At 41.8% G+C, this 26,514-nt stretch overlaps 2 protein-coding genes across 6 annotated transcripts in view; both read right to left on the reverse strand.

Annotated features, from left to right (window-relative positions):
- Nucleotides 1–7,626, reverse strand: part of med30 (mediator complex subunit 30) — a 28,171-nt gene extending 20,545 nt beyond the window's left edge. Inside the window, exons 1-4 of one of the 2 annotated variants that reach the window (XM_024441797.2) lie at nucleotides 7,513–7,593; nucleotides 4,967–5,038; nucleotides 4,534–4,755; nucleotides 2,930–3,088 (exon numbers count right to left, since the gene is read on the reverse strand). In XM_024441797.2, coding sequence (XP_024297565.1) covers nucleotides 2,930–3,088; nucleotides 4,534–4,686 — 312 coding nt within the window. In that variant the 5' untranslated portion in view covers nucleotides 4,687–4,755; nucleotides 4,967–5,038; nucleotides 7,513–7,593. Of the gene's footprint in view, nucleotides 1–2,929; nucleotides 3,089–4,533; nucleotides 4,756–4,966; nucleotides 5,039–7,512 lie in introns of both variants that reach the window. The other variant, XM_024441796.2, reaches the window with a different exon arrangement.
- Nucleotides 7,627–14,821: 7,195 nt separating this feature from the next.
- Nucleotides 14,822–24,958, reverse strand: LOC112264895 (zinc transporter 8). Of its 4 annotated transcripts, XM_024441798.2 has the most exons (10): nucleotides 24,853–24,954; nucleotides 24,605–24,687; nucleotides 21,625–21,791; nucleotides 21,182–21,328; nucleotides 20,298–20,451; nucleotides 19,604–19,636; nucleotides 19,145–19,502; nucleotides 16,173–16,278; nucleotides 15,794–15,928; nucleotides 14,822–15,531 (listed from the first exon to the last, which is right to left on the reverse strand). In XM_024441798.2, exons 1-10 carry the CDS (start codon nucleotides 24,886–24,888, stop codon nucleotides 15,386–15,388), a joined length of 1,365 nt encoding a protein of 454 aa, XP_024297566.1. In that variant the 5' UTR covers nucleotides 24,889–24,954; the 3' UTR covers nucleotides 14,822–15,385. The 4 variants fall into 4 exon arrangements, with proteins under 4 accessions (XP_024297566.1, XP_024297568.1, XP_024297567.1 ...); XM_024441800.2 differs by having other exon boundaries at nucleotides 24,605–24,958; XM_024441799.2 differs by lacking the exon at nucleotides 19,604–19,636 and having other exon boundaries at nucleotides 24,853–24,951.
- Between the last annotated feature and the right edge of the window lie 1,556 nt (nucleotides 24,959–26,514).

Consider the following 26,514-nt stretch of genomic DNA (forward strand, 5'->3'; position numbering starts at 1 on the left):
TAAAACAAATGTACTGTATACAGTACCAGTCAAAAGTTTGGACACCTACTCATTCAAGGGTTTTTCTTTATTTTTACTTTTTTCTACATTGTAGAATAATAGTGAAGACATCAAAACTATGAAATAACACATATGGAATCATGTAGTAACCAATAAAGTGTTAAATCAAAATATATTTTATATTTGAGATTCTTCAAAGTAGCCACCCTTTGCCTTAATGACAGCTTTGCACACTCTTGGCATTCTCTCAACCAGCTTGATGAGGTAGTCACCTGGAATGCATTTCAATTAACAGGGTGCCTTGTTAAAAGTTAATTTGTGGAATTGCTTTCCTTTTCGAATCCAATGAAATTGTATTTGTCACATGCGCCGAATACAACAGGTCTAGATATTACAGTGAATGCTTACTTACCAGCCCTTAAGCCCTTAACCAACATGCAGTTAAGAAAAAATAAGTGTTCATTTTTTTAATTTTTTTAAATAACAAATAATTAGAGAGCAGCAGAAAAATAACACTAGCGAGGATAAATACAGGGGGTACCGGTACAGAGTCAATGTGCGGGTGTAACGGATTTCCTCCTCTTCGTCTGAGGAGGAGTAAGGATTGGACCAAAACGCAGCGTGGTAATTGTCCATATTGATTAATTCAAAAAACACAACTGAACACTGGAACAAAATAATAAATGTGAATCAACAAAACCGAAACAGTTCTGTAAGGTGACAACACACACTAGACAGAAAATAAACACCCACAAAACCCAGGTGGAAAAAAGGCTACCTAAGTATGATTGACAGCTGACAGCTGCCTCTGATTGAGAACCATACTAGGCCCGAACTCAAAAACCAACATAGAAAAACAAACATAGACTGCCCACCCCAACTCACGCCCTGACCATACTAAAACAAAGACAAAAACCAAGGAACTAAGGTCAGAACGTGACAGCGGGGGCACAGGTTAGGTAGGGGTAAAGTGACATTGCATAGATAATAAACAGAGTAGCAGCCATGTAAAAGAGGTTGGGGGGACAATGCAAATAGTCTGGCTAGCCATTTGATTAGCTGTTCAGGAGTCTTATGGCTTGGGGGTAGAAGTTGTTAAGAAGCCTTTTGGACCTAGACTTGGCACTCCGGTACCGTGCTGTAGAAGAGAACAGTCTATGACTAGGGTGGCTGGAGTCTTTGACAATTTTTGGGCCTTCCTCTGACACCACCTGGTATAGAGGTCCTGGATGGCAGGAAGCTTGGCCCCAGTGATGTACTGGGCCGTACACACTCTGTAGTGCCTTGCGGTCGGAGGCCGAGCAGTTGCCATACCAGTCAGTGATTCAACCAGGATGCTCTCGACGGTGCAGCTGTGGAACCTTTTGAGGATCTGAGGACCCATACCAAATATTTTCAGTCTCCTGGGAGGGATTAGGCTGTGTCGTGCCCTCTTCACGACTATCTTGGTGTGTTTGGACCATGATAGTTTGTTGGTGATGGAACTTTAAGCTCACAACCTGCTCCCCTACAGCCCCGTCGATGAGAATGGGGGCGTGCTCGGTCCTCCTTTTCCTGTAGTCCACAATCATCTCCTTTGTCTTGATCACGTTTAGGGAGAGGTTATTATCCTGGCACCACACGGCTGTTCAGCATGTCTAGTTCCCACCGTGAAGCATGGAAGAGGAGATGGAATGGTGTGGGTGTGCTTTGCTGGTTACACTGTCAGTGATTTATTTAGAATTCAAGGCACACTTAACCAGCATGGCTACCACAGCATTCTGCAGCGATATGCCATCCCATCTGGTTTGCGCTTAGTGGGACTATCATTTGTTTTTCAACAACACAATGACCTAACACACCTCCAGGCTGTGTAAGGGCTATTTGAAAGAGAAGGAGAATGATGGAGTGCTGCATCAGATGACCTGGCCTCCACAATCACCTGACCTCAACCCAATTGAGATGGTTCGGAATGAGTTGGACCGCAGAGTGAATGAAGAGCAGCCAACAAGTGCTCAGCATATGTGGGAACTCCTTCAAGACTGTTGGAAAAGCATTCCTTATGAAGCTGATTGAGAGAATGCCAAAGGGTGGCTACATTGAAGAATCTAAATCTAAAATATATTTAGACTTGTTTAAGACTTTTTTGGTTACTACACGATTCCATGTGTTATTTCACAGTTTTGATGTCTTCACTATTAGTCTACAATGTAGAAAATAATAAAATATAAAGAAAAACCCTTGAGTAGGTGTGTCTAAACTTTTGACTGGTACTGTATGTTTGAAAGCCTAATTAAACGTGTGCATGCAATGTCAGTTCTAAAACACTGGTTTTACAACCAATTGTCTCCAAATCAATAGGAGAAAAGACTGCAACAATGAAACCACCAATAAAAAAGTGGAATCACCCAGCATGAGGTCTAAAACAGTAGCCAACCGAGTAGCTCAGTAAAATAAAGTGGTGGGTATTTAGAGGTGGGTGTCCATAACAGACACTAAGGAGGCCCTCAGGACAAACACAAAGCGGCCATTGAATTGAATGTGGAGCTGAGCCGAGTGTTGCGTCTCAAATGGAAACATATTCCCTGTAGAGTGCACTACTGGCCTGCGCAAAAGTAGTGCACTATATAGGAAATAGGGTGTCTGTCCCGAGGTAGACCTGATAAGAGTGGGAGAGATAAGAATCCCGCAGGCACCAGGGGTTCCTCTGAACTTTCTTCACAGCCACGGTGGATCCCCTCACTACATTCAGACATTTTGTATGAGGAAACTGTAATCCAATCTCTCTGGCAAGAACCGAAATGTCCATAAATCTGCATTAGTGGTTTGTGTAGGGTTTGTACACCGAGCCAAAATGGCGTCAACTGTGGTAAAGTACACTATGTCCGGCTCAAACTGGTTATATATTAATTGTGATACACAGAGTGGTCCTGGCACAGTGGCAACTCACCTCTGGGGGTACGGGGTCCAAACCGGTGCAGTTTTCGTTACATTTGTCATAGACGAGGCGCAGCTTGCGGAAGAGTACAGAGAGCATACGCAGGTGCTCCTGCAGTTTGCCCAGCCTGTCCTGGTGGGTGCTGGGGTGGTACGTCACTCCATTTGGCAGCTGGGGGAGATGACATATAAGAGTATGTAACACACTTCTTTCCTAGTAATGTAATAACATTGTACTAATAGCTATGGGTCATTTCAGGGCCTCCTGTTTACTCAACTAGTACCTCCGTGACCAGTTACTCCTTGACTACTAATAGCCAGCGTGTAATTTCTCAAATGTTTACGGTGGTAACTGAAGTGTAGATGGTTTGTAAAATAACGACTGAATTATTGCAATGTAGACAACAACAAAAAACGGTTTTACATGTATTTATTTAAATGTGTGGTTACATGGCCTTCCATTGAGAGGAGAAGTTTACATATAACTAACTACATGATATGTGTATGACTCAGAAAAGCTCCGGACTGTTTCACCTGAGCTTTACGCTAACTAGCTTTAGGCATTTTTAACTGATAGTAAACATCCTGTACAGCCTGAAACTATTCCCTGCATGAGGGTAGGTAGGGTGTATACATATACCTGTATACATGCCTACCACTCTGTAAACAGAGTGATCTTTCTTTCCCCACACAGAGTCTGTGATCTGTGAAACAAGTCACAACAGTGCTGTTTGTACATTCTGCAGCGAGGCAGCACGGCTTGCTTTGCGGTCTTCTTCTTTTGTCTTACGCTGTTGTTGTTTTAATGAGCTGCAGAAGGATCTTCTCTGAGACACAGACAGACCGAGAAAGACAACATCTTGTTGTGTCCCAAATGGCACCCTATTCCCTATATAGTGCACTACTTTTGAGAGTCCTAGTATGAGTCCTGGTCAAAAGTAGTGAACTACATAGGGAATATGGTGCCATTTGGGACACACGCACAACTTCTCCTGAACCCATCTTAAGGGCACAGTCTGATCTTTCCAACGTGTCAACAGAAGGTCTAGAAGAGGTATAAACAGATGGTGACTATCTAATGATCAAATAAAGGCCTTTTCACAACCAATTATATCATCCTCCATGTTTAAAAACAAGCGTGAGACAGGATTGCACCATGGGACATGCCTTCCTTGGGCAAGAATAAAAGCAGTCTTAGTTGGCCCAGATTTCTGCTCTTAGGCCAATATCCATCCATTCACACCAGAGGGACAATGCATGTCATATTGTGTTACTGTTATTAGATATAACTGTGAGGAAATGGATGACAATGAATCAATGTTGTGCTGTCAGTTTATGTAATGCTGTCGGTCTGGGGTCAAATAAGGCTGAATCGTGTGTGCGTGTGTGTGTGTGTGTGTGTGTGTGTGTGTGTGTGTGTGTGTGTGTGTGTGTGTGTGTGTGTGTGTGTGTGTGTATGTGTGTGTGCAAAAGGGAAGAGGAGCACATGCAAACAATGCTTTGCGTGTATTAAAGGTGGTTGACAGACGAGCACCATCCATAATAAAAGGCAAGACTTTGAACTTTGTTCAGCCTTCATACCCGTCCCAACACAAAAAAGTCACAAGAAACACTTACCTGCATGTTCCTCAACAGCTGGAAGATCTCCATGGTGCGTAAGACGATATCCTGCACCGTCTCCTGGCCGATGCGACAGAGCGACGCCGTGTTGACATCACGGGCAGCCTGAGCCTGCTGCCCGGCGAACGCCACTATGGGAGGGGTGGTCATGGAGACAGCAGAGGACCTATAGGTGCAGCGAGGGGTCAGCCTATTCTACACTGGCACACCTTGGCATGCCTGGTTGTATGATATTGGAAGGATGGAAAAGGGAAGGGTTGGGGATAGAGGAAGATGGAGGAAGAGAAAGGGAGAGAAAGCAGGGGAGACAGGGAAAGAGAAACAGACTGGTTAATTTCTTGATGTTACATTCACAATAATATGTGTTGATGGTTTAATACTTTATTTTCCCATAGGGAAATGTGAATGCCTGTATTGGCCAGCAGCATACCACCCTGCATCCCTCTGCTGGCTTTCCTCTGAGGCTAAGTAGGTTTGGTCCTGGATGGGAGACCAGACGCTGCTGAAAGTGGTGTTGGAAAATCAGTAGGAGGCACTCTTTCCTCTGGTCTAAAAAAAATATGCCAATGCCCCAGGGCAGTGATTGGGGACATTGCCCTGTGTAGGGTGCTGTTGTCTTTTGAATGGAAAGTTAAACAGATGTCCTGACTCTGTGGTCACTAAAGTGTCCATGGCAATTATCGTAAGAGTAGGGATGTTAAGCCTGGTGTCCTGGCTAAATTCCCAATCTGGTCCTCATGCTATCATGGCCACCTAATCATCCCTGGCTTCCAATTGGCTCATTCATTCCCCCTCCTCTCCCTGTAACTATTCCCCAGGTCATTGCTGTAAATGAGAATGCGTTATTAGTCAACTTACCTGGTAAAATAAGGGTTAAATAAATTGTTGCCAGACAAATTTCCTCATGAAACATTAATTTATTTTTACAAAATTAAAGTGGCTATATATATTTATTTTTATTTAACTAGGCAAGTCAGTTAAGAACAAATTCTAATTTTCCAATGACGACCTACCCTAACCCGGACGACGCTGGGCCAATTGTGTTCCGCCCTATGGGACTCCCGATCACAGCTGGTTGTGATACAGCCCAGAATCTAACCAGGGTCTGTAGTGACGCCTCTAGCACTGAGATGCAGTGCCTTAGACCACTGCGCCACTCGGGAGCCTGTGTGTGCATACACACACACAATATGGGCTCTGAGGAGGATCTCATCTTCTTTCTCAGATAGCAGCGAAACCTCTTCCAGGCTGAGACCTTTGGCTTTGTGTCAGCGAAAGCCTCGCAGCCTTCAGGCTTTGAGGCAGTCTCTTCAACGCTAACAAGGTTATCGCTCTGGGGGAGGCCACAGTTGCTGTCTGCTCCTTGTCTTTGTTACTCCCCATGGTGCTGGAGGTAGTCTGCAATACAGGAACTACTCCATGCAGGGCGACCACCATTTCGCACATGGGGAAAATAGCAAAGGGCCAGTAGTTTCCACTACTAGAGTAGGGATCAGCCTCCTCTACCTCGTCCTTACCCCATGCAGACTTGGCTAGGGGTGGAAGAGGCCCATCACATTCCTAATTTATTACTAGTGACCATAAGTCCATGGCCTAATCGTCTACAAGCTAAGGCTCTAGTGAACTGTAAATCATGAGTATTAGATTAATAATAACTATCAAGGTGCAACTGAAGTTGAATGAACTTAAATCTCTGTTTTTGATGTAAATGGCAAATAAATAAAAAATAGAAGGGTCCCGACACCGTTTTAGTGTTTTCACTTGCTTTTGAGAAACTTATCCCAAACAGTAAATCACTTCCTCATCCTCATTGTGTAGTATGGGGGCCCTGAAAAAAATTAACAGCGACTCCAAAAAGGCATGGCTCTCAGTATAGTGATGCAGGTCTTTAGATGTTGTACACATGCAATGTTTTCATTCCAAACTTTATCCCCAACGTTATATTCCCTTTGTGCAACTCAAGACGTTTCCCCTATCACTATACTGACAGCTTTGCCGTTTCTAAAAGGACTTATTTTTTTGTGGGGGGTGGGGGGCATACTACTACACACAAGGAAGATGAGGAAGTGATTTGCTGTTTGGGGTTAAGTTTTGTGAAAACAACTGAAATCACAAGAAAAGGTGTCTGGACCCATCTATAACATGCCATTTACATCAAAAAGAGAGAATTGATTGTAAAAAAATAAATAAAAGGTCACATTTAAACACTGTTTCAGACCTTATTATACCCTGTCAATAGCGTGACGTCATATTTTGTTTCATAATAAACCAAAATGAATTATGATGCAATGCTTGAGTACCAAAATGGCATAGGCCAAATTTAATTACGCAATAATGCATGGGTAGCAAACCTTCATAACACGAACTGTACAGTACTGGAAGGCACGAACACTTACATCAGTTTAACCTGCCAGTACAGTAATAGCCACATGTGAGCTTTATGCATTATATCTGCAACGTTGCACCCCAACTGATTATGCCAAATGTAACGTGATAACGGGTGGCTAGATGGCTACCTAACGTTGCTTGCTACTACAGTAAGTTAGCTAGCTAACATTGTTAATGCTAAATTGTAATTATTTCGCCTCTATGCCTATGTATTGCCTACCTCCCTACTCTTCTACATTTGCACACACTGTACATAAATGTTTTTCTATTGTGTTATTGACTGTACGTGTGTTTATGTGTAACTCTGTTGTTGTTACAGATTTTTTTGTCGCACTGCTTTCCTTTATCTTGGCCAGGTCGCAGACGTAAATGAGAAATGGTTCTCAACTGGCCAACATGGTTAAACAAAGGCGAAATAAAAATACTAAAAATACTAAATTAGCTAGCTAGCTGTGTTAGCAAACGAGACGATAGTTTTCTTTCAAACTGTTTTAGTATGCATTTGTCCTCTTGAAATACAAACCAAAAAGTTAACTTTGGCGCTATTCATATTGTCCAAATGACTAAACACGCAAGACCTAAACTTACCTGTGTTGCTAGCTAGTATTAATTTATCTTATTTGTTGACATGTGTGTCAAGTCCTTTTTCTGCAGGAGCGCTTAACCGTCAAACATCGCGAGACCATACACCGATTATTATCTCAACCGTAAAGCATGAAGTATGAGCGTTTCATTAAAGCTATACTCCTTAGTTGCTAGCTACCTACATGACTTAAACATTGATTCTTGAAGAATATAACTTCGAAAAATTCCTCATGGGCTTAGTTTAACTGCCGTACCCCATCAGAACCCAAAATATAAGCTTGTTTTACTCCAATGTTTGTAACCAAAGTAAATGTAACGAACACTGTATATCCTGAAAACATGACATAAACTAAAATGTTGATATCATGGATGGTCAGTCCTTGCGTATATAGCTTTTGCTTTAAATTTGAGAGTGGTTCCATTTAACCAGGCACATCCCTCAGATTTCTATCAAAACACAGGCAAGGTGACCACTTTGTTATCGTTTCAATTAAGGATTCCAACTTTAAAAATGTGGATTATTGTTGCTACCATTGGTTGTACTGAAATAGATTCATGACTATGAATACAACACCAACTCTAAGCCAAAAAATACTTTCTCATTATCTCATTATCTTATAGCAGCAGATATGTACATCAAATATAGGTGTTACTCGTCTGAATACGACGAGTATGAATATGATGTTACGAGCTCCACGAGCTCCACTGCCGAGCTCCACTGCAAGTTCACCTGTGTGAAAGCGACACCTGGTGGACATTCTGCGATCAAAAGTACCAAGAAATATTTATCTTTGGACCCTCTGGTTTTTTAAATACTTTTTGGTACAGTGGCTTACTGTATTTGTATAAACGTTTGCTGGATCATCCCTAATGTGTCATGTATCATCATAATCTCCCTCTTTGGATAAAAAACAACAACATTCAAACTTGTGTGAGCCCCTAGGGCTACATTAATGATAGACTGGACAAAAACTATAATGCTCTGCAAAGAGAGGACACATTCATTACTCGGCACATACTGCTTTTGTGAGCTATCTTAATTTAAATTAAAGTATCAAATACAAGAGGCGCCTGAAATAGATACTTACTCATCATGTGCGCCCTGCCGTGCTAAATTGCTGTTCTGAGTGACAAGGGGAATGAGAGATGGTTTTATTGAAAAAATGAAAGGCTTCTTCTGCCTTCAGGCTTGAGTGAAGCTGAAGCTAGAATAGAATGCCTATTACTTTATTTCTATTATTCATTCAAATTTGGGGTTATACGGCTACAGGACGGATTTAAATTTCAATGTATCTAGTCTGGGAGGCTGAATTGGGTAATAGTAAACCTTGTGACAGGTATTTTTTTTCATCTCTCCAAAGCCCTCTGTGTAAGCTTCTGACACAGAAACGCCATGTCAGTTCACTTGGCTGCCCACAACTTCTTAATTGCAAAAAAAGAGTGCTGTTTAGTTCACCGCGATGAATGAGTTCATATGCTGCTCTTCCAGTATGCATATGCAAGACCAATTGAGGCATTCCAATTTGGAAATGAGGATTTCCATGATCATCAGGCTCATCTCAGCTTGTTAAATTATGACCCAGGATCTGTTTCCCACATATGAATACCGAATAACTGAGGCCTGCTCTAATTTGAAGCATTTGCACATGGTATGTAGACATCATTCTGGTTCTGTTGTGTCAGTAGTGTTTATGGCTCCTATATCAAAATTACGAATATCCAAAAATGTCAAGCCTGCTCCTGCTCTCCCTCTCTGGAGCTTGAGTGCGCCAGGCTGCCCTTCATTACGCACACCTGTCACCATCATGACGCGCATTAGCGCTCACTGGACTCACCTGGACGCCGTGCCTTCCCTATTTCTGTCTGCTCCCCCGTTTGTTACATGTGTCAGCGTTATGTGTTCATGTCCACTGTCCTGTCCTCTTCCATGTCCTTTGCTAATTAAATGTTCACTCCCTGTACTTGCTTCTCCTCTACCAGTGTCGTTCCTTACACAAAATCCATAAAGATTAAGACAAATTATAGTACTCATTAAGTAAGGATACCGTATCAGATTATTGATATGTGTCCAATGACCGTACCTTAACACCCTCAAGCACAGATAGAGCTCAAGAACATAGTTGAAAGATGTCTTCTCTAATACAGTCTTAATTACCATTAATTATACAAGCATTGAATAAATAGGCTACTGTATTTAAGATGAGAGACTTGCTCTATGAAATACATATTCTAACCACTTAGAAGCTTCTTAAATTTAAGATGGCTGACATTGATGACCTTGGTGTGATGCCAGGGTGTACAGTACTGTATTGGGCAGTATCCACAATGGACTGATTGAAGGCCCCAGAGTGTAGGAAGGGAAAATTCCCAGTGAGGGGAGAGGAAACGTAAACCGTATAATGACTGCTGAGGGATATCGCTCTAGGTTGGATTATCGACAGTAATCAGCCCTTTCGTGTTTTAATTAAAAACACTGATCTTGTTTCTCCAGGGTTGGGTTCAGGAGCCAGCTCTGCGAGTACCATACAAAGTCCATTCCTCATCTCACAGCTCCCACTTCAATCAGGACAGTGTCTCACGTTGAAGAGGATTAAAGGAGAGAATGGACCAAGGTATAGACAGAGAGAGAGATATGGATGGAGTGTGTCTTTTTAATACAGGAGGACGTCTAACCGCATGGTTCTGTGCCCCTCTGCCTCGTGTGCATTCCTGTGCAAATTACAGCCATACAGTGACTGCCAGAGCAGCAGCCGTGGGATAAAGGGCTTAGCTTTCTCTGTGTGTATTTGTTGTGTGTGTGTGTGTGTGTGTGTGTGTGTGTGTGTGTGTGTGTGTGTGTGTGTGTGTGTGTGTGTGTGTGTGTGTGTGTGTGTGTGTGTGTGTGTGTGTGTGTGTATGCGTGCGTGCGTGTGTTTGTGTGTGTGAGCTGAGTAGAGTGGGGTGCAAAGTGTGTGTGTGTGTGTGTGTGTGTGTGTGTGTGTGTGTGTGTGTGTGTGTGTGTGTGTGTGTGTGTGTGTGTGTGTGTGTGTGTGTGTGTGTGAGAGAGAGAGAGAGAGCTGAGTAGAGTGGGGTGCAAAGTGTGTGTGTATGAATGTGTGTGTGTGTGTTTATGAGAGTAATGTAGAGCAGACTAAAGCAGGGTGCAAATAGGACAGGGTGCACAGGAGCTGGGATGCTGCCTGAGATAAGCTGGATTCAGGGAAACACAATCCATCAATCAGATGTTAAACACACACAACACACACACACACACACACACACACACACTGCACTAATCTGCAGAGTCATGCTCACACATCCCACAGAGTGCAAAGCCATTGGTTAAATGTTTATCCACACACGTTCTAGAGAGCTTGTAATAGCCAAGCTGAAATGGTATGCTACAACAAAACAAGTTAGCTGCAAAATCATAATTTCACAAAACAACTAATAACCTTAAAAACAACAACAAAGAACTGCAAAACAAAATGGACACTTCGTTACTTTCCCTTCTTTCATTTACTTCTTTACACGTTTCAAATACCCCCTTATAACTGTCAGTACACTGACACTGAAACTGCCCTCTGGCTACATTTTACAAATTAACATCAGGGTCCGATTTTCGACAGTCCATGACCATGGGGGCACAAGGTTGTCTGATTGAAGTGTCCTTTACGGAAGGATGAGGCCAAACCAGAGAGGTGTAAATGCTACTGGGTCAGTAACACTAAGGGACCCTTGACACCCAAGATGGCAGATATATTGCATTGACGGCCCACAGCTGCACCAGACTGGCTGAAGGTCAGTGAGGGGACAGGGAAACTGTTATTAAAAGGGATCAGTGTGTGCAAAGAGACAATGGATCCATTGTGCGCCTGTTGCCGAGCAACCCTTATCCTTGTGAGGAGCTATGGCAAAAAGAAAAAGGAAAACATGACTGTTGACAAGTGATTTTATTCACATCAGTATTTTAACAATATAGAAACCTAAACCATTAAACAGTCAAATTACATTTTAAAACGTATACTTACAATAAGAGAAAAATATATACACTACCGGTCAAAAGTTTTTGAACAAATCAAAATATATTTTATATTTGAGATTCTTCAAATAGCAACCCTTTGCCTCGATGACAGCTTTGCACACTCTTGGCATTCGCTCAACCAGCTTCACCTGGAATGCTTTCCCACCAGTCTTGAAGGAGTTCCCACATATGCTGAGCACTTGTTGGCTGCTTTTCCTTCACTCTGCCGCCCAACTCATCCCAAACCATCTCAATTTGATTGTGGAGGCCAGGTCATCTGATGCAGCACTACATCACTCTCCTTCTTGATAAAATAGCCCTTACACAGCCTGGAGGTGTATTTTGGGTCATTGTCCTGTCGAAAAACAAAAGATAACAAAAGATACAAACCAGAAGGGATGGCGTATTGCTGCAGAATGCTGTGGTAGCCATGCTGGTTAAGTTAAGTGTGCCTTGAATTCTAAATAAATCACAGACGGTGTCACCAGCAAAGCACCACCACACCATAACACCTCCTCCTCCATGCTTCACGGTGGGAAATACACATGCAGAGATCGTCCGTTCACCAACACCGCGTCTCACAATGACACTGAGGTTGGAACCAAAATTCTCCAGTTTGGACTCCAGACCAAAGGACAAATTTCCACCAGTCTTATTACTCGTGTTTCTTTCTTGGCCCAAGCAAGTCTCTTCTTCTTGGTGTCCTTTAGTAGTGGTTTCTTTGCAACAATACGACCATGAAGGCCTGATTCACACAGTCTCCTCTGAACAGTTGATGTTGAGATGTTTTATTTTTTCCTTTATTTAACTAGGCATGTCAGTTAAGAACAAATTCTTATTTACAATGACGGCCTACACCGGCCAAACCCGGACAATGCTGGGCCAATTGTGCGCTGCTCTATGGGACTCCCAATCACGGCCAGTTGTAATACAGCCTGGATTCAAACCAGGGTGTCTGTAGTGACACCTCTAGCACTGAGATGCAGTGCCTTAGACCGCTGCATCACTTGGGAGCTCTGGTACTTTGTACTCTGGTATCTGTGAAGCATTTATTTGGGCTTCAATTTCTGAGGCTGGTAACTCTAATGAACTTATCCTCTGCAGCAGAGGTAACTCTGGGTCTTCCATTCCTGTGGCGGTCCTCATGAGAGCCAGTTTCATCATAGCGTTAGATGGTTTTTGCGACTGCACTTGAAGAAACTTTAAAAGTTCTTGAACTTTTCCAAATTGACTGATCTTCATGTCTTAAAGTAATGATGGACTGTTGTTTCTCTTTGCTTATTTGAGCTGTTCTTGCCATAATATGGACTTGGTCTTTTACCAAATAGGGCTATCTTCTGTATACCACCTCTACCTTGTCACAACACAACTGACTGGCTCAAATGCATTAAGAAGGAAAGAACTTCCACAAATTAACTTTTAACAAGGCACACCTGTTAATTGAAATCCATTCCAGGTGACTACCTCATGAAGCTGGTTGAGAGAATGCCATGACTGTGCAAAGCTGTCATCAATGCAAAGGGTGGCTATTTGAAAAATCTCAAATATAACATATATTTTGAATTGTTTAACACTTTTTTGGTTACTACATGATTCCATATGTGTTATTTCATAGTTTTGATGTCTTCACTATTATTCTACAATGTAGAAAATAGTCAAAAATAAAGAAAAACCCTTGAATGAGTGGGTGTTCTAAAACTTTTGACAGGTGGTGTATATAAATACATAAATGACCATCTGATCATTTATCACTCCAGTGTTAATCTGCAAAATTGTAATCATTCGCCTACCTCCTCATGCCTTTTGCACACAATGTATATAGACTCCCCTTTTTTTCTACTTTTTTTCTACTTATTGACTTGTTAATTGTTTACTCCATGTGTAACTCTGTGTTGTCTGTTCACACTGCTATGCTTTATCTTGGCCAGGTCGCAGTTGCAAATGAGAACTTGTTCTCAACTAACCTACCTGGTTAAATAAAGGTGAAATAAAAAATAAATAAAATAAAAAATATGGTGTGTGCAACATTTTTCGATCCTGTAATTGGGTAAGGCACTCCATCCTCGATCTCTTCAATCTTTACGTCTTTGAGAATGTTGGCACAGAGGCACTTTCTTGTGAGTGTTGAATGACCACCTCTGATTTCAGAGATAAACAAACTAATCACACAACAGATGGGTAAAACTACAATGCAGGATCAATGAGTTAGCCAGCTATCCCAAATAACTATTGATTTTCTGGTTCATTAAGAAACATAGATATGTGTTTTTGTTGAGTCAATTAGACCAGGGATGGAGGGGAACTCAGTCGGTGTTTCAACTTACTGTGTGAAAGTTAGAATAGTATAATACACAAGGGTGCAATTTAGAAATTTGGTTAGGCAAATTTCAGCAAAAAAAATGTAGATTGGTAAATTTGTCTAGCCAGTTATCTAAACTTGTCGTAATCACTCTCAATCAGATATCATATTCAAAACTGCAAACATTTCTCTACACCCTATGTGTAGAATTGCAGGAAATTCAATCTGTAAAACGGCATAAAAATATCGCCGACCCATGACACAGTGAGTAGAAGAATTGCATGGAATTTGTTAAAAACTCAAAGTTATTTCAGAATATTTAGGCAAGTTAGCTACTATTTAGGCAATACTTCTCTACTATGGGCTATTTATTGCCATATCTCCTTACTCCATTTGCACACACTGTAAAAACATTTTTCTATTGTGTTATTGACTGTACTTTTGTTTATCCCACGTGTAACTCTTTGTTGTTGTTTTTTGTCGCACTGCTTTGCTTTATCTTGGCCAGGTCGCAGTTGTGAATGAGAACTTGTTCTCAACTGGCCTACCTGGTTAAATAAAGGTGAAATTAAAAAAATATTTACAATTTTTTTTTTTTTTAAATAGCTGGCTAACTCATTGATCCTGCTTTGTAGTATACCCCCCTGGTCCAATATCCATGATAGATCAGCCAAAAGCAGTGCTTGAAGTGGGCTGAAATAGGTGCCGGTACACATCCAGGGGGGCTGCACTGCTGTAACACATGGACAATAAAGTTGTATCCTATTTTGGGTGCTGTTTATATTAAGGTGCAGGAACTCCACAATATTTTCCGTGGTGGAAAAAGTACCCAATTTTCATACTTGAGTAAAAGTAAAGATACCTTCAAAGAAAATGACTCAAGTAAAAGTAAAAGTCACTCAGTAAAATACTACTTGAGTAAAAGTCTAAAAGTATTTGGTTTTAAATATACTTATGTATCAAAAGCATAAATCATTTAAAATGTCTTATTTTAAGCAAACCAGACAATACAATTTTCTTGGTTTTTTAATATACGGATGGCCAGGGTCACAGTTCAACACTTAGAAATAAGTTACAAACGAAGCATTTGTGTTTAGTGATTCTGCCAGATCAGAGACTGTAGAGATGACCAGGGATGTTCTCTCAATAAGTGCATGAATTAGACAATTGTTCTTTCCTGCTAAGCATTCAAAATGTAACAAGAACTTTTGGGTGTCAGGGAAAATGTAAGGCGTAAGAAGTACATTATTTTCTTTAGGAATGCAGTGCAGTAAAACTTAAAGTTGTCAAAAATATAAATAGTAAAGTAAAGTACAGATAACCCCAAAAAACAACTTAAGTATTACTTTAAAAATATTTTCACTTAAGTACTTTACACCACTGAATATTTTAAGCCAATATTCTCTAAGAGGTGCAGGAACTCAAGCAGTAGAATATGTGAGGTGCTATAACTCAGTCCCAGCATATTCCTGGCCAAATCAAGCAAGCACTGGCCAAAAGCCTGTCCAGGTTACAACTAAACCCTGGTTTGGTAGCTTAGGCTCCTGGCCTCTCCCATGGGCTTAAACAGACGTCTATATTTTGGGGTCGTCACACAGGCTACACCCAGGCTTCTGGTCGGCCTGTTGTTCCAGCTGTATGGTGACTGAATGGAAGTTGTAGTTGGAGAAGCAAGTTTGGGTAATCTCCCTTAGAACTGGCTGGGCATCCACTAAGTCATCTGTGGAGGGAAAGGGAAATGCGAGTATGATGACACTGACCAAATCACAATTCTGCAAGTCACTATGGTCTGATCAAGTCATGGCATAGATAGTGAAAACGGCAGTGGTATTTCCACAGAAAGTGTAATACTCTGATATATGGCAAACAAATATAAATGGTAATGAATACAATAAAGCCATCATCATCATCATCATCATAATTATATATGAGAGATGTAACATAACAGTAGATTACTGACAGCCTGGTCCAGCTACACTCACCTATAGCCACGTGTGCTGACAGCACCGTCTGGTTCATAGTCAGGGCCCAGATATGGAGGCTATGGATAGACTTCACCCCCTTCACTGCCAGCAGCCGATCCCTCACCTCACCGTGCTTCACTCCAGCTGGGGTGCCTGGGAAGAGATCGAGAGGGAGGGAAAGATATGGATTTCATTACACGCACACACGCACAGAGGAGGGACTGGGCACAAAAGTTTGGCAAATTAGGTCCCTTTTAGACATGTTACAATCATCAACTCTTACGCAAAAACATATCCTCGTGGCTGTCGTCAATGTAAGTCATTCCTAGTCTATAGTAAGATGGCCACTTTGACATAATCCTGAAACAGGGATGTTAGAGGGAATTCCATGTTTTACCTTCCATGAGGACCATCAGGATGTCTCTCAGAATGGTGATGGTGGTTCCCAGGACAAATATGGAAAACAGGAACGTACAGATAGGGTCAGCTATCTTATACTCGGGCTGTGGGAATCAGAGAAAGAGTGATTAAGGACCATAATCATTACATAGTTTAATATTATATATTTTTTTGCCTTTATTTAACTAGGCAAGTCAGTTTAGAATAAATTCTTATTTACAATGACGTCCTACAAGGGTTAAACCCGGACGACGCTGGGCCAATTTACGCCGCCTATGGGACTCCCAATCACAGCCGTTTGTGATACAGCCTGGATTTGAATCAGGGTGTCTGTAGTGATACCTCTAGCACTGAGATGCAGTGCCTTAGACCGCTGTGCCACTTGGGAGCATTATCTTACATTATCTTTACATCTTTTCCCCCCAATATATTTTACTTTAGTCAAGACATACTTGAGGAAATCTATGACGTCCCAATCGCACATTGAAACACGTAAAGTTTGTGCTCGTACAGCATCATAAAAGGGATAATTATATTGAAAATTGCCGCAATGTCAGTCAAAAAAATACACCATGCTCAAAAGTTCCATTTGAGAACATGACGTGGTAGATTTTAATGCCTACGGGGGTGCATGCTCAGCACATGAAGATAGTGAGAGATTATCACACACAGGAAGGAAGAGGGGGAAGAGTCTAAAAGTCACACTGGGTTTACTGTGAAATGAACTTGTAAACTTCTGTGACCGAGTGGTACATTATGTACTGCAGAGATACTTCATTTGTTTGCGCAAGCTAATAAATCGCGAAGTGGATAGTCAACAATTTATAATAAAACGTAGCTAACTAGAAATAGTAGTTACAGTATATGGATCTTCCATCAATTACTGTTTGATTCATTGTGTTTTGCTGAGAGTTTTCAATAGTATTTATGCTAAATTTATGCAAATTCAAAAGGACTTTTAACTGAATCTATGAAATTAGACTAAATACCTAATATTGTCATGGCACTATTTGGGACACTACTGTGTTTCATTCTAATGCAGAGTATTCAGCTATCTAAATGATCAGATCAAAATGACATCTTACGAAAGCCAGGGAGAGTGAGTCAACACTAACATCCTTTTCTAGCATGCCCATTTTCCCTCAGCCCTAATCTCCTCACCCCATCGCCCTCTCCATCTCAGTTGACCACTACCTCCCACAAAGTGAAGGCTCCTCAAAGGAAGAAGGGTAGGACCATTCTCCTCAGTGAATTTCTTTTTTTTTAAACACGTTACCAAATAATTGATTAAAACACACTGCTTTGCAATGAACGACTATGGTAGCCTCAACAGCACTCTGTAGGGTAGCACCATGTTGTAGCCGGAGGACAGTTAGTTTCCGTCCTCCTCTGGGTACACTGACTCCAATACAAAACCTAGAATGCTCATGGTTCTCACCGCCCACCATAGACTTACACAGTCATTCTGACAACTTCCAGAAGACATCCTCCAACCTATCAGAGCTCTTGCAGCCTGTTGTCCACCCAATCAAAGGATCAGATACATTAATTTTGTTACAGCAAGCTAGCACTACATAACATATTTTGAGCAACAGTTTTGAACAAATGTATTTATTTGTAAGAGAGAGAGAGAGAGATCTTGTGTTATTTTTTGTTGCTTTTATTAATTTATTGCCACAGTGGCCACCGGTGTAACTGCTAAATTGCTTGCTGACTGTACTAGCTAGCATGATTGGAGCGGGTTTACTAACGCGTTAGTTCTAGTAGCTATGTTGACTATGATGTTAGCTAATATGGTGACAATGATGTAAGCTGTGGGTAGCGGTTAATGGTTATGATATGAAGGTTTGGCTTGGAAAGGTTTTTTCGCCTGGTCACAGACAGCTGTTGTGCTGTCCACAAGCCAAGAATGGAGAAAGGAGGAGAGTGTGTAGATGCGAGAAGGAATTATACAACGAGCAATATGATCATGATCATGCTGTTTGCATGTGGCTGCTTTGAAAGTGAACTGTGTTTGCGTGTGATCAGTGGTATATTCATTCTTCCGATTCTGTTGAAAAACATGTCTTAAATGGAAGCAAACGGAACAAAACATATCTGAATTTGTCCAATAGAAACTCTCGTTTGCAACTGTTGGACTAATGATAACACGCTAGATCAGCTAGATGCAGGCAAGAGTGTGCAAGACGGTAATGAATGTCTCACTGTATGTCACCTTGATTACACAAATTTGTCTCTTGACCTGTGAACCTAAGTTGTAAATGTGTATTCATAAGCTAGGTTGTAGCAACCTTATGATGGGTATAGGGAAAATTTGAGTATCATGTAGTAGCCTAAACCTAGCAATGTTACATTGAACTGGGTGAATGGAATATAAATGACAGTCATCCAATATGCTTTAATAGAAATAATAATAAAAAATGATCATCCTCCCTCATTTTAAATGTCACCGAACGCCCCTGCTCCCAGATGACCCCAGTTAACCACTTTCTCCCCATCACCCAGTTGACCACTACCTCTCACATGACCCCAGTTGACCACTACCTCCCACATAACCCCAGTTGACCACTATCTCCACCATCACCCCGGTTGACCACTGCCTAACACATGACCCCAGTTAACCACTACCTCCCACATGAAACCAATTAACCACTACCCCACCATCACCCCAGTTGACCACTATCTCCCGCATCACCCCCGTTGACCACTACCTCCCACATCACCCCAGTTGATCACTACCCCTCCCATCACCAATGTTGACCCCTATCTCCCCATCACCCCAGCTGAACACTACCCCTCCCATCACCCCAGTTGACCACTACCCCTCCCATCACCCCAGTTGACCACTACCCCTCACATCACCCCAGTTGATCACTATCTCCCACATCACCCCAGTTGACCACTATCTCCACCATCACCCCAGTTGACCACTACCTCCCATATCACCCCAGTTGTTCTCTCACCACTGACCTTGAAGAAGATGATGATGGCGCTGACCAGCACGCTGATGCTCTGGAGCAAGTCTCCCACCACGTGCACGAAGGCAGCACGCACGCTGGCGTTGGCCTGAGGTCGTGACTCCGACAACTCATACTGCTGAATGTCCACCCCACCATGCTGCTCCAAATCGCTGTTTCCATGGGAATGGTTTTCCTGGTTACCGTTACCATGTGAGTGGTTACTTTTGCTGCTGTGCCTGTGCCTATCACTCACCGCGTGGCTGTGACCGTGGTTGCCCTTGTTGTTGTTGCCGTGGCTGTGGCTGTGCCCGCTACTGAGGCCCCCGTGGCTGTGCCCATGCCCGGACTGGTGCAAGGTGAAAGCCATACTGCCCACAGGACGTTCAGAAAGACATAACATATTAAAAGCCTTGTTATTAGGCATTATAAATGTTCATATAGGCTTACAACAAGTTATAAAGCATTATACCTGGATGCATTACTGCAACATTGAATCTTCATACTGTGGAAGATATATGTAGGCTGTTTACATGACAATACTTGTATATCCTTGCTACTGTCACATCTACTTGCTACTGTTGGGTAACACTTTATTTGGATAGTCTGTAGAGCATCTATAGATGGACTATCTAGACTATCAGTAATATTTCAACTAATTACTGTATCTGCTAACCCTAAACGTAGTTCTAACCCTAACCTTAACACTAACCTTAACACTTATCCTAACCCTTTCCCAAACCTTAACCCTTACCCTAACCATTATTCTAACCCTAACCCTAATAATAACCTTAGCAAGCAGTTGCTTATTAATAGATCGTTTGTTGATAGTATGAAAATACAGACTATCCAAATAAAGTGTGACATATTGTGGTTTGATTTTCACTTGTGAGTCACTAATATCTAGTCCTAAGCGGGAACCGTTAACAACCCGAAAATATTATTTACAGGGAATAAAACCCACGGCAATCCACGTCAGTTTCTTAGCTTGTCTGTCATCAGTAGTCGTCAATTGTAAACACTATATTAGTCATGGTAACAGCAGACCACGTCAATTCCAGAAGATGAATTAGAAGTCAATTCATGAATGGAATTGAATGTCTCTACGAACATTTCAGTTCATGAATGGTGAAAAAATGGGCTGCATTTCGGGTCGGTGGACTCACATGATGTTTGCAAGCACAGCGCAGCCTGAGGTAATGAGCATGATGGTCCCCTCGATCTCGTAATTATCTCTGATGAGCCGCTGCACGGCCAGGTAGACCAACACACCTGTCACAAGCCAGATGGTCACCACCGAGAGGAGAGCGCCCAGGATCTCTAGAGGATAGAGGGAGAGGACACACACACACACACACACAGGAGAGGAGAAAAAGAGAACACATCATGTTTAAATCAAGGGAAAGGCAGAGATAGAAATGATAGAAATGTCATGGACAGATATATGACAGTAAAGAGATGCAGGAAAACCCATTTGATCTTGCCAGCAGTCCCCGGCACAAGACGTACCACATAGTGAGAGCCGAGAGGAAAGGTCTCCAATAAGAGACACAGGTAGCCTAGTTTTACAAAACTCCCGTTGAAAAGTGAACCATGGTACTATTCACCTGAAAGGGAATTGATGCATGTGATTTTTTTAAAGTATGATTTGTCAGGTTCCTATTGTGTAGACCAAGATACACAATCACAACGCTAAAACAACCATTAGGTATGCTCTTCTATAGACATACTAAATCCCTCCACTTCAACTTATTTGTTCCAGAAAGCATGTGAGAGTATAAAGCACACGCATTGAGTATACTATCGACGGCTTATAGTAGCTTTCAACATTCGCTGGCTCATGATATTGGGATACATCAAGTATTGATTATTGATGAAGATGGTAGTGATGATGAGGATGAGCATATTATGATGATAATGATGATCATGACGAAGATGAAGGGTGATGATGATGATGTTGATGAATAATGATGACAATGATGATGATGATGACGATAAAGACAAATGATGACAATGATGACAACAATGATGATGAGGATGATGATCTCACCTGCACGATGCCAGCCGTAGCTGAGTGTGCGTGTGGCGGGTCTGGACGAGAGCCACAGAGACACCAGGCTGATGATGAAACTGGCGAAGTCTACCAGCAGGTGGGCGGCGTCTGTCATCACCGCCAGACTCCCCGCAAAGTAACCACCTACAGACAGATAGAGGAGAGAGAGAGAGAGAGAGAGAGAGAGAGAGAGAGAGAAGTGAGTGAGAGAGAGAGAGTGAGTGAGTGAGTGAGTGAGTGAGTGAGTGAGTGAGTGAGTGAGTGGTGGTGAGTGAGTGAGTGAGTGAGTGAGTGAGTGAGTGAGTGAGTGAGTGAGTGAGTGAGTGAGTGAGTGAGTGAGTGAGTTAGTGAGTGAGTGAGTGAGTGAGTCCCTGACTATAGAGTCCCTGACTAACTAATCGACAGGCTAACCAATAGTCATGTGTCATTTTACCCCTCACCCAGGATCTCTCCGATCATGAAGACCAAGCAAACAGCCGAGACCACATAGAGCCTCTTCCTGGCCAACTGCTTCTCCCACTCCCTGTCCTCCGTAGCCTGGCTGTTGTCATGGCAATGATTGATGTTTCTGTCCTTCTCCATCTGCATTATCTCATCTGTGGACACACTGTAGGCGGGGGGAGGGGGGCAGGAAGGGAAGACAACAGACATATGGATTATCCCAAAAGGAGGAAAAGAGGGGGGTGAAAAGGAGACTGAAAGGGAAGACAAGATAGATGGACATCATGAACTTTGTCCAAGAAGGAGGAGGAGGAGGGAGGGCAGTAGGCAGAGAAAAGACTGAGGCAGAGCCTGTAAGAATGGCTGTCCCTCTCAAGTTGTGCCCAGAAAGACCAGACAAGCGAGATGGATGTCATGAAAATCATCCAAGAATTAGGAGGAGGGGGAGGGGGAGGAGGGGGAATGGAAAGAAGAGAGAAAGACAGGCTGAGCAGAGTTTGTAAGAAAGGATGGTCCTCTCGAGTTGTGCACAGGTGTACATGTGGCTAAGAGAAAATGTTGCTGTTTTAAAGCTAATTTCCTGCAATTCTACACGTTGCCATGAGGCAGAGAGAAAAAAAATGTCAGTGCGCGTGTTTTTTTCTCAAAATGTAAATTCTACATCTGTGATGTTAATTACATTGTCTGTGATGTTAATTACATTGTCTGTGATGTTAATTACATTGTCTGTGATGTTAATTACATTGTGTGTATTAAGCATGACATACATCTTTTTTAGTAATATGTTTATATTTGTTTGTCGCATTTAAGTGAGTGAGGGTCATTAAAACTGTAACAATGTTGTATGTTGTGGCTACAAGTTGTAGTATGCCCAGTGCCTCAAGTGTTTTTACTGTGTCTTGTCAACAGTGTGTTCTTTCCAACACCCCAGGGAGAATACTGCTGTACCATATACAGTCATCCAGCATATACAGGGCACCTCCATTTCAGAGCCTGTTTGGTACATGAAAGGAAACCTATCAGGAAAACCAGGTTGGTAGGGGGCCTTATTAGCTCCAATGTTGATAATTTACATTATTTGGGTTATATCCATAGCTAGGGGCCTTATGAGAGTCATACATTGGTACACTGGGGTCATGCCTTGAACACCAACCAGTTTCATCTGTTAGGCTAACTGACTAACTGATGTGTCTCTGTTTGTTCAACCTTGTAGCTCCAGAGCTATCCTTCCTTTAAATCCCCAACTAGGGACCAGATAATGGATGTGATGAGAGAGCAGTGTTGGGGAGTAGTGAGTAGTTTAATTAGTCATTAAATACATTTTGTAGCTTGGTGGTAGTTAATGACTTTTTTTGCCATGTAGTGGTGTAGCTAACTACTGGAACTACACACTAAAATATGGTTGAAGTAGGACATTTCCTTTCTTTCCTAATTCTCACTTGAAACATAGTTTGTGTGTTCAATAGGACAATTTACACATTCTGTTAACATCTGACTCCAAAGAAATCTGTTCTTGCAATTTGTAGTCTAGGACATTTCATATTTAGATATGATAATTTATCGTAATGTAGTTTGGATGTAGTGAACTCGCTTTTCAAAGTAATGTTAGTTAAAGTGGCAATCAGCAGTAGAAACAATAACAAAGCATTCTGTTTCAGTAAAAAGCTGAGCTATGGATGCAGGGAATGACCATCAATGATATCAAAATATAGTTTTAACCATGTTTTGGGGCTATATAGTGTTTGTTTATATTTACTTTGTTTACTAAAATTGGAGTAAAACAAGCTTATATTTTGGGTTCTGATGGGGTATGACAGTTAAACTGAGCGCATTAGGTATTTATAAGTTATATTCTTCAAGAATCAATATATCATTCATTTTTAAGTCCAAAAATGGATGTAACAACTGCCGATTGCCCCTTTAAGTAAACTATATTTTCTTACGCGTAGCTTAACTTCTGCCAGTGTTAAGTAATTGGTCAACTATATTTTCATAGTAGCTTTCCCAACACTGTGGGAGAGCGTTGATACCACATTTGGTGAGAATGCTATGAAATAAGGAAAGACACCGCGCACTTTAGCATGACAATTGGGTCTAAGCTACGTTTAACATCGGAGGCAGAAGGACGGTGAACTGACAGTACGTTATTACCACGATAGCAGAGCACTGGTGGGGTGAGACACTTCTGAGTTCTCAGCTGAGCTCCTATCATCCTTACTGTGGGGCAATTGCAAGCCCAGAATTAGAACCCGTGCGCAAATCTTTTTTCTCTCGCATGACTGGAGTATTAGGCTGTCTAAGATTCTCAAAAAAGTTTTTTAAATTCTATACATGAAAATACCAATTCAAATAACTCACCATGGGTGCTCAATACCCTCCTCGTACACCAATTACATCTTCCAAAGTTTATTTTACAACATCACAAGCGGTCTCGAACCTCCACGTTTGCGCAACACTACAGCCAGCCAGAACCAGACCCGTGTGTACAATATTGTAGGCTATAACCCACCCAGCCTTGCAGGAGGCGAGGCTGAGCTTGAGGACAGATAACGCCTAATAAGGTGATCTCAAGGCTGTCTGCTGTATAGAAAACATTATAAAACAAACTGTCACATTAAACAGACTAAAATAAATGTGAAATAAATGTGACTGCAGCGTATGAAATGTGAGAACTAGGCCCAATCACTTATTAGCATAATTCAATAATCATATCGTCCTAATCATGTGCATATGCTTCAAGTGAATAAAAATATAAACTAATTGTTGCTGTGGAAATGGAGGAACAAATTCAAATAAATAACCCCTACTTATCAAATTATATTTAGGCTAAAGTTTAAATTTCCATTTTGGTTATTTATCAGACGCCCTTATCCAGTCATATTTCGATGTCATTTTGTTTTCAGATATGATAAATGTTAATTACATAATTGAAAACAACAGACTGACACTTTCAGACAATAAATAAACGGGCTACTTTACCTTTCCATGGTGATGCTATACATGGTGCCTTTCTCGGTGACCAGTTGAGTTTTCTCTGGATCCTTTCTGAACATGATTGAGTGCTTCAGGGACAACAATAAACAATATAAAACTGGTTACAGTAAACAATATAAAACTTGTTAAACTATTAACACCCAGCCAATATATTTAGACAGAGAAATAAAAACAGACAAAATAAAAATGCAATTTTCTTTTTTTAAATTGACTAATGTCAAATAAATAGGCACATTTCTGGTGTTATCATCATCTAGATCTCCTCTCATAAAAGAGGACAAGTTCCATGCATCTTCAAATATTGTTTGAGTGACAATGCAAGCAGTGTTAGTATTTGAAGCCTTGTGACCAAGCACCGTGTGCAAATGTAGCCTCTTGCAGCAACACCTTTAGGCAAAAGTGTCTCATTCGGAGAGAGGGTAGGAATTTGAATAAGATATATTCTGTTTCGAAAAGGTAAGATTCAGTAAAATAGGCAGTGGTGGAAAAAATACTCAATTGTCATACTTGAGTAAAAGTAAAGATACCTTAATTGAAAATGACTATCATGTTTCAAGGTAAGACCCAGATACAGACAGAGTCGAATTAACAACTGTTTATTAATCTGACAGGGGCAGGCAAAATGACAGGTCAAGGGCAGGCAGGGGTCAGTAATCCAGATAGGTGGGGCAAAGGTACAGGACGGCAGGCAGGCTCAGGGTAGGCAGAGGTAAGTAATCCAGATAGGTGGGGCAAAGGTACAGGACAGCAGGCAGGCTCAGGGTCAGGGGAGGCAGAAAAGGTCAAAACCGGGAAAACTAGAAAACGGACAATTGCGATGATGTGTGTGGCCTGTGTCCAGGATGTCCCTGGCGGGGACCCAGCACCTCTCCTTCGGGCCATAACCCTCCCAATCAACCAGGTACTGGAAACCCCTTGCCCTGAGGTCGAACCTTCATGAGACGCCTCACCGTGTATGCCGGTTGGCCATCGATGAGACGGGGTAGAGGGGTAGGCCTGGAAACAGGAGACAAAGGGCTGTAACATGGGTTTAATTAAAACCTCTTAAGGATCAGGCCCCTTTTCTAAAATGTTTGCCTAAAATTACATACCCAAATCTAACTGCCTGTAGCTCAGGCCCTGAAGCAAGGATATACATATAATGTTTTTTATTTTTTTATTTTATTTAACCTTTATTTAACCAGGTAGGCCAGTTGAGAACAAGTTCTCATTTACAACTGCGACCTGGCCAAGATAAAGCCAAGCAGTGCGACAAAAACAACAACACACATGGGATAAACAAACGTACAGTCAATAACACAATAGAACAATCTATATACAGTGTGTGCAAATGTAGTAAGATTAGGGAGGTAAGGCAATAAATAGACCATAGTGGCGAAATAATTACAATTTAGCATTAACACTGGAGTGATAGATGTGCAGATGATGATGTGGAAGTAGAGATACTGGGATGCAAAAGAGCAAAAAATAAATAACAATATGGGGATGAGGTAGTTGGGTGGGCTATTTACAGATGGGCTATGTATAAGTGCAGTGATCGGTAAGCTGTTCTGACAGCTGATGCTTAAATTTAGTGAGGGAGATATACTGTAAGTCTCCAGCTTCCGTGATTTTTGCAATTCATTACAGTCATTGGCAGCAGAGAACTGGAAGGAAAGGCGGCCAAAGGAGGAGTTGGCTTTAGGGATGACCAGTGAAATATACCTGCTGGAGTGCATGCTACAAGTGGGTGTTGCTATGGTGACCAGTGAGCTGAGATGAGGCAGGGCTTTACCTAGCAAAGACTTATACATGACCTGGAGCCAGTGGGTTTGTCGACGAATATGAAGCGAGGGCCAGCCAACGAGTGCATACAGGTTGCAGTGGTGGGTGGTATATGGGGATTTGGTGACAAA

Source organism: Oncorhynchus tshawytscha, linkage group LG13 (assembly GCF_018296145.1).
Source record: "Oncorhynchus tshawytscha isolate Ot180627B linkage group LG13, Otsh_v2.0, whole genome shotgun sequence".
NCBI classification, from domain to species: domain Eukaryota; kingdom Metazoa; phylum Chordata; class Actinopteri; order Salmoniformes; family Salmonidae; genus Oncorhynchus; species Oncorhynchus tshawytscha.

Bases quoted from the DNA above. Each gene is read 5' to 3' on its own strand.
- LOC112264895 (XM_024441798.2), bottom strand. From the start codon at position 24,888: ATGAGAGGAGATCTAGATGATGATAACACCAGAAAT. The intron at 19,503-19,603 runs GTATAATGCTTT...TCCTGTGGGCAG, and splicing joins TGTTGCAGTAATGCATCCAG to TATGGCTTTCACCTTGCACC. The intron at 16,279-19,144 runs GTCAGTGGTGAG...TGATTCCCACAG, and splicing joins CCATCATCATCTTCTTCAAG to CCCGAGTATAAGATAGCTGA.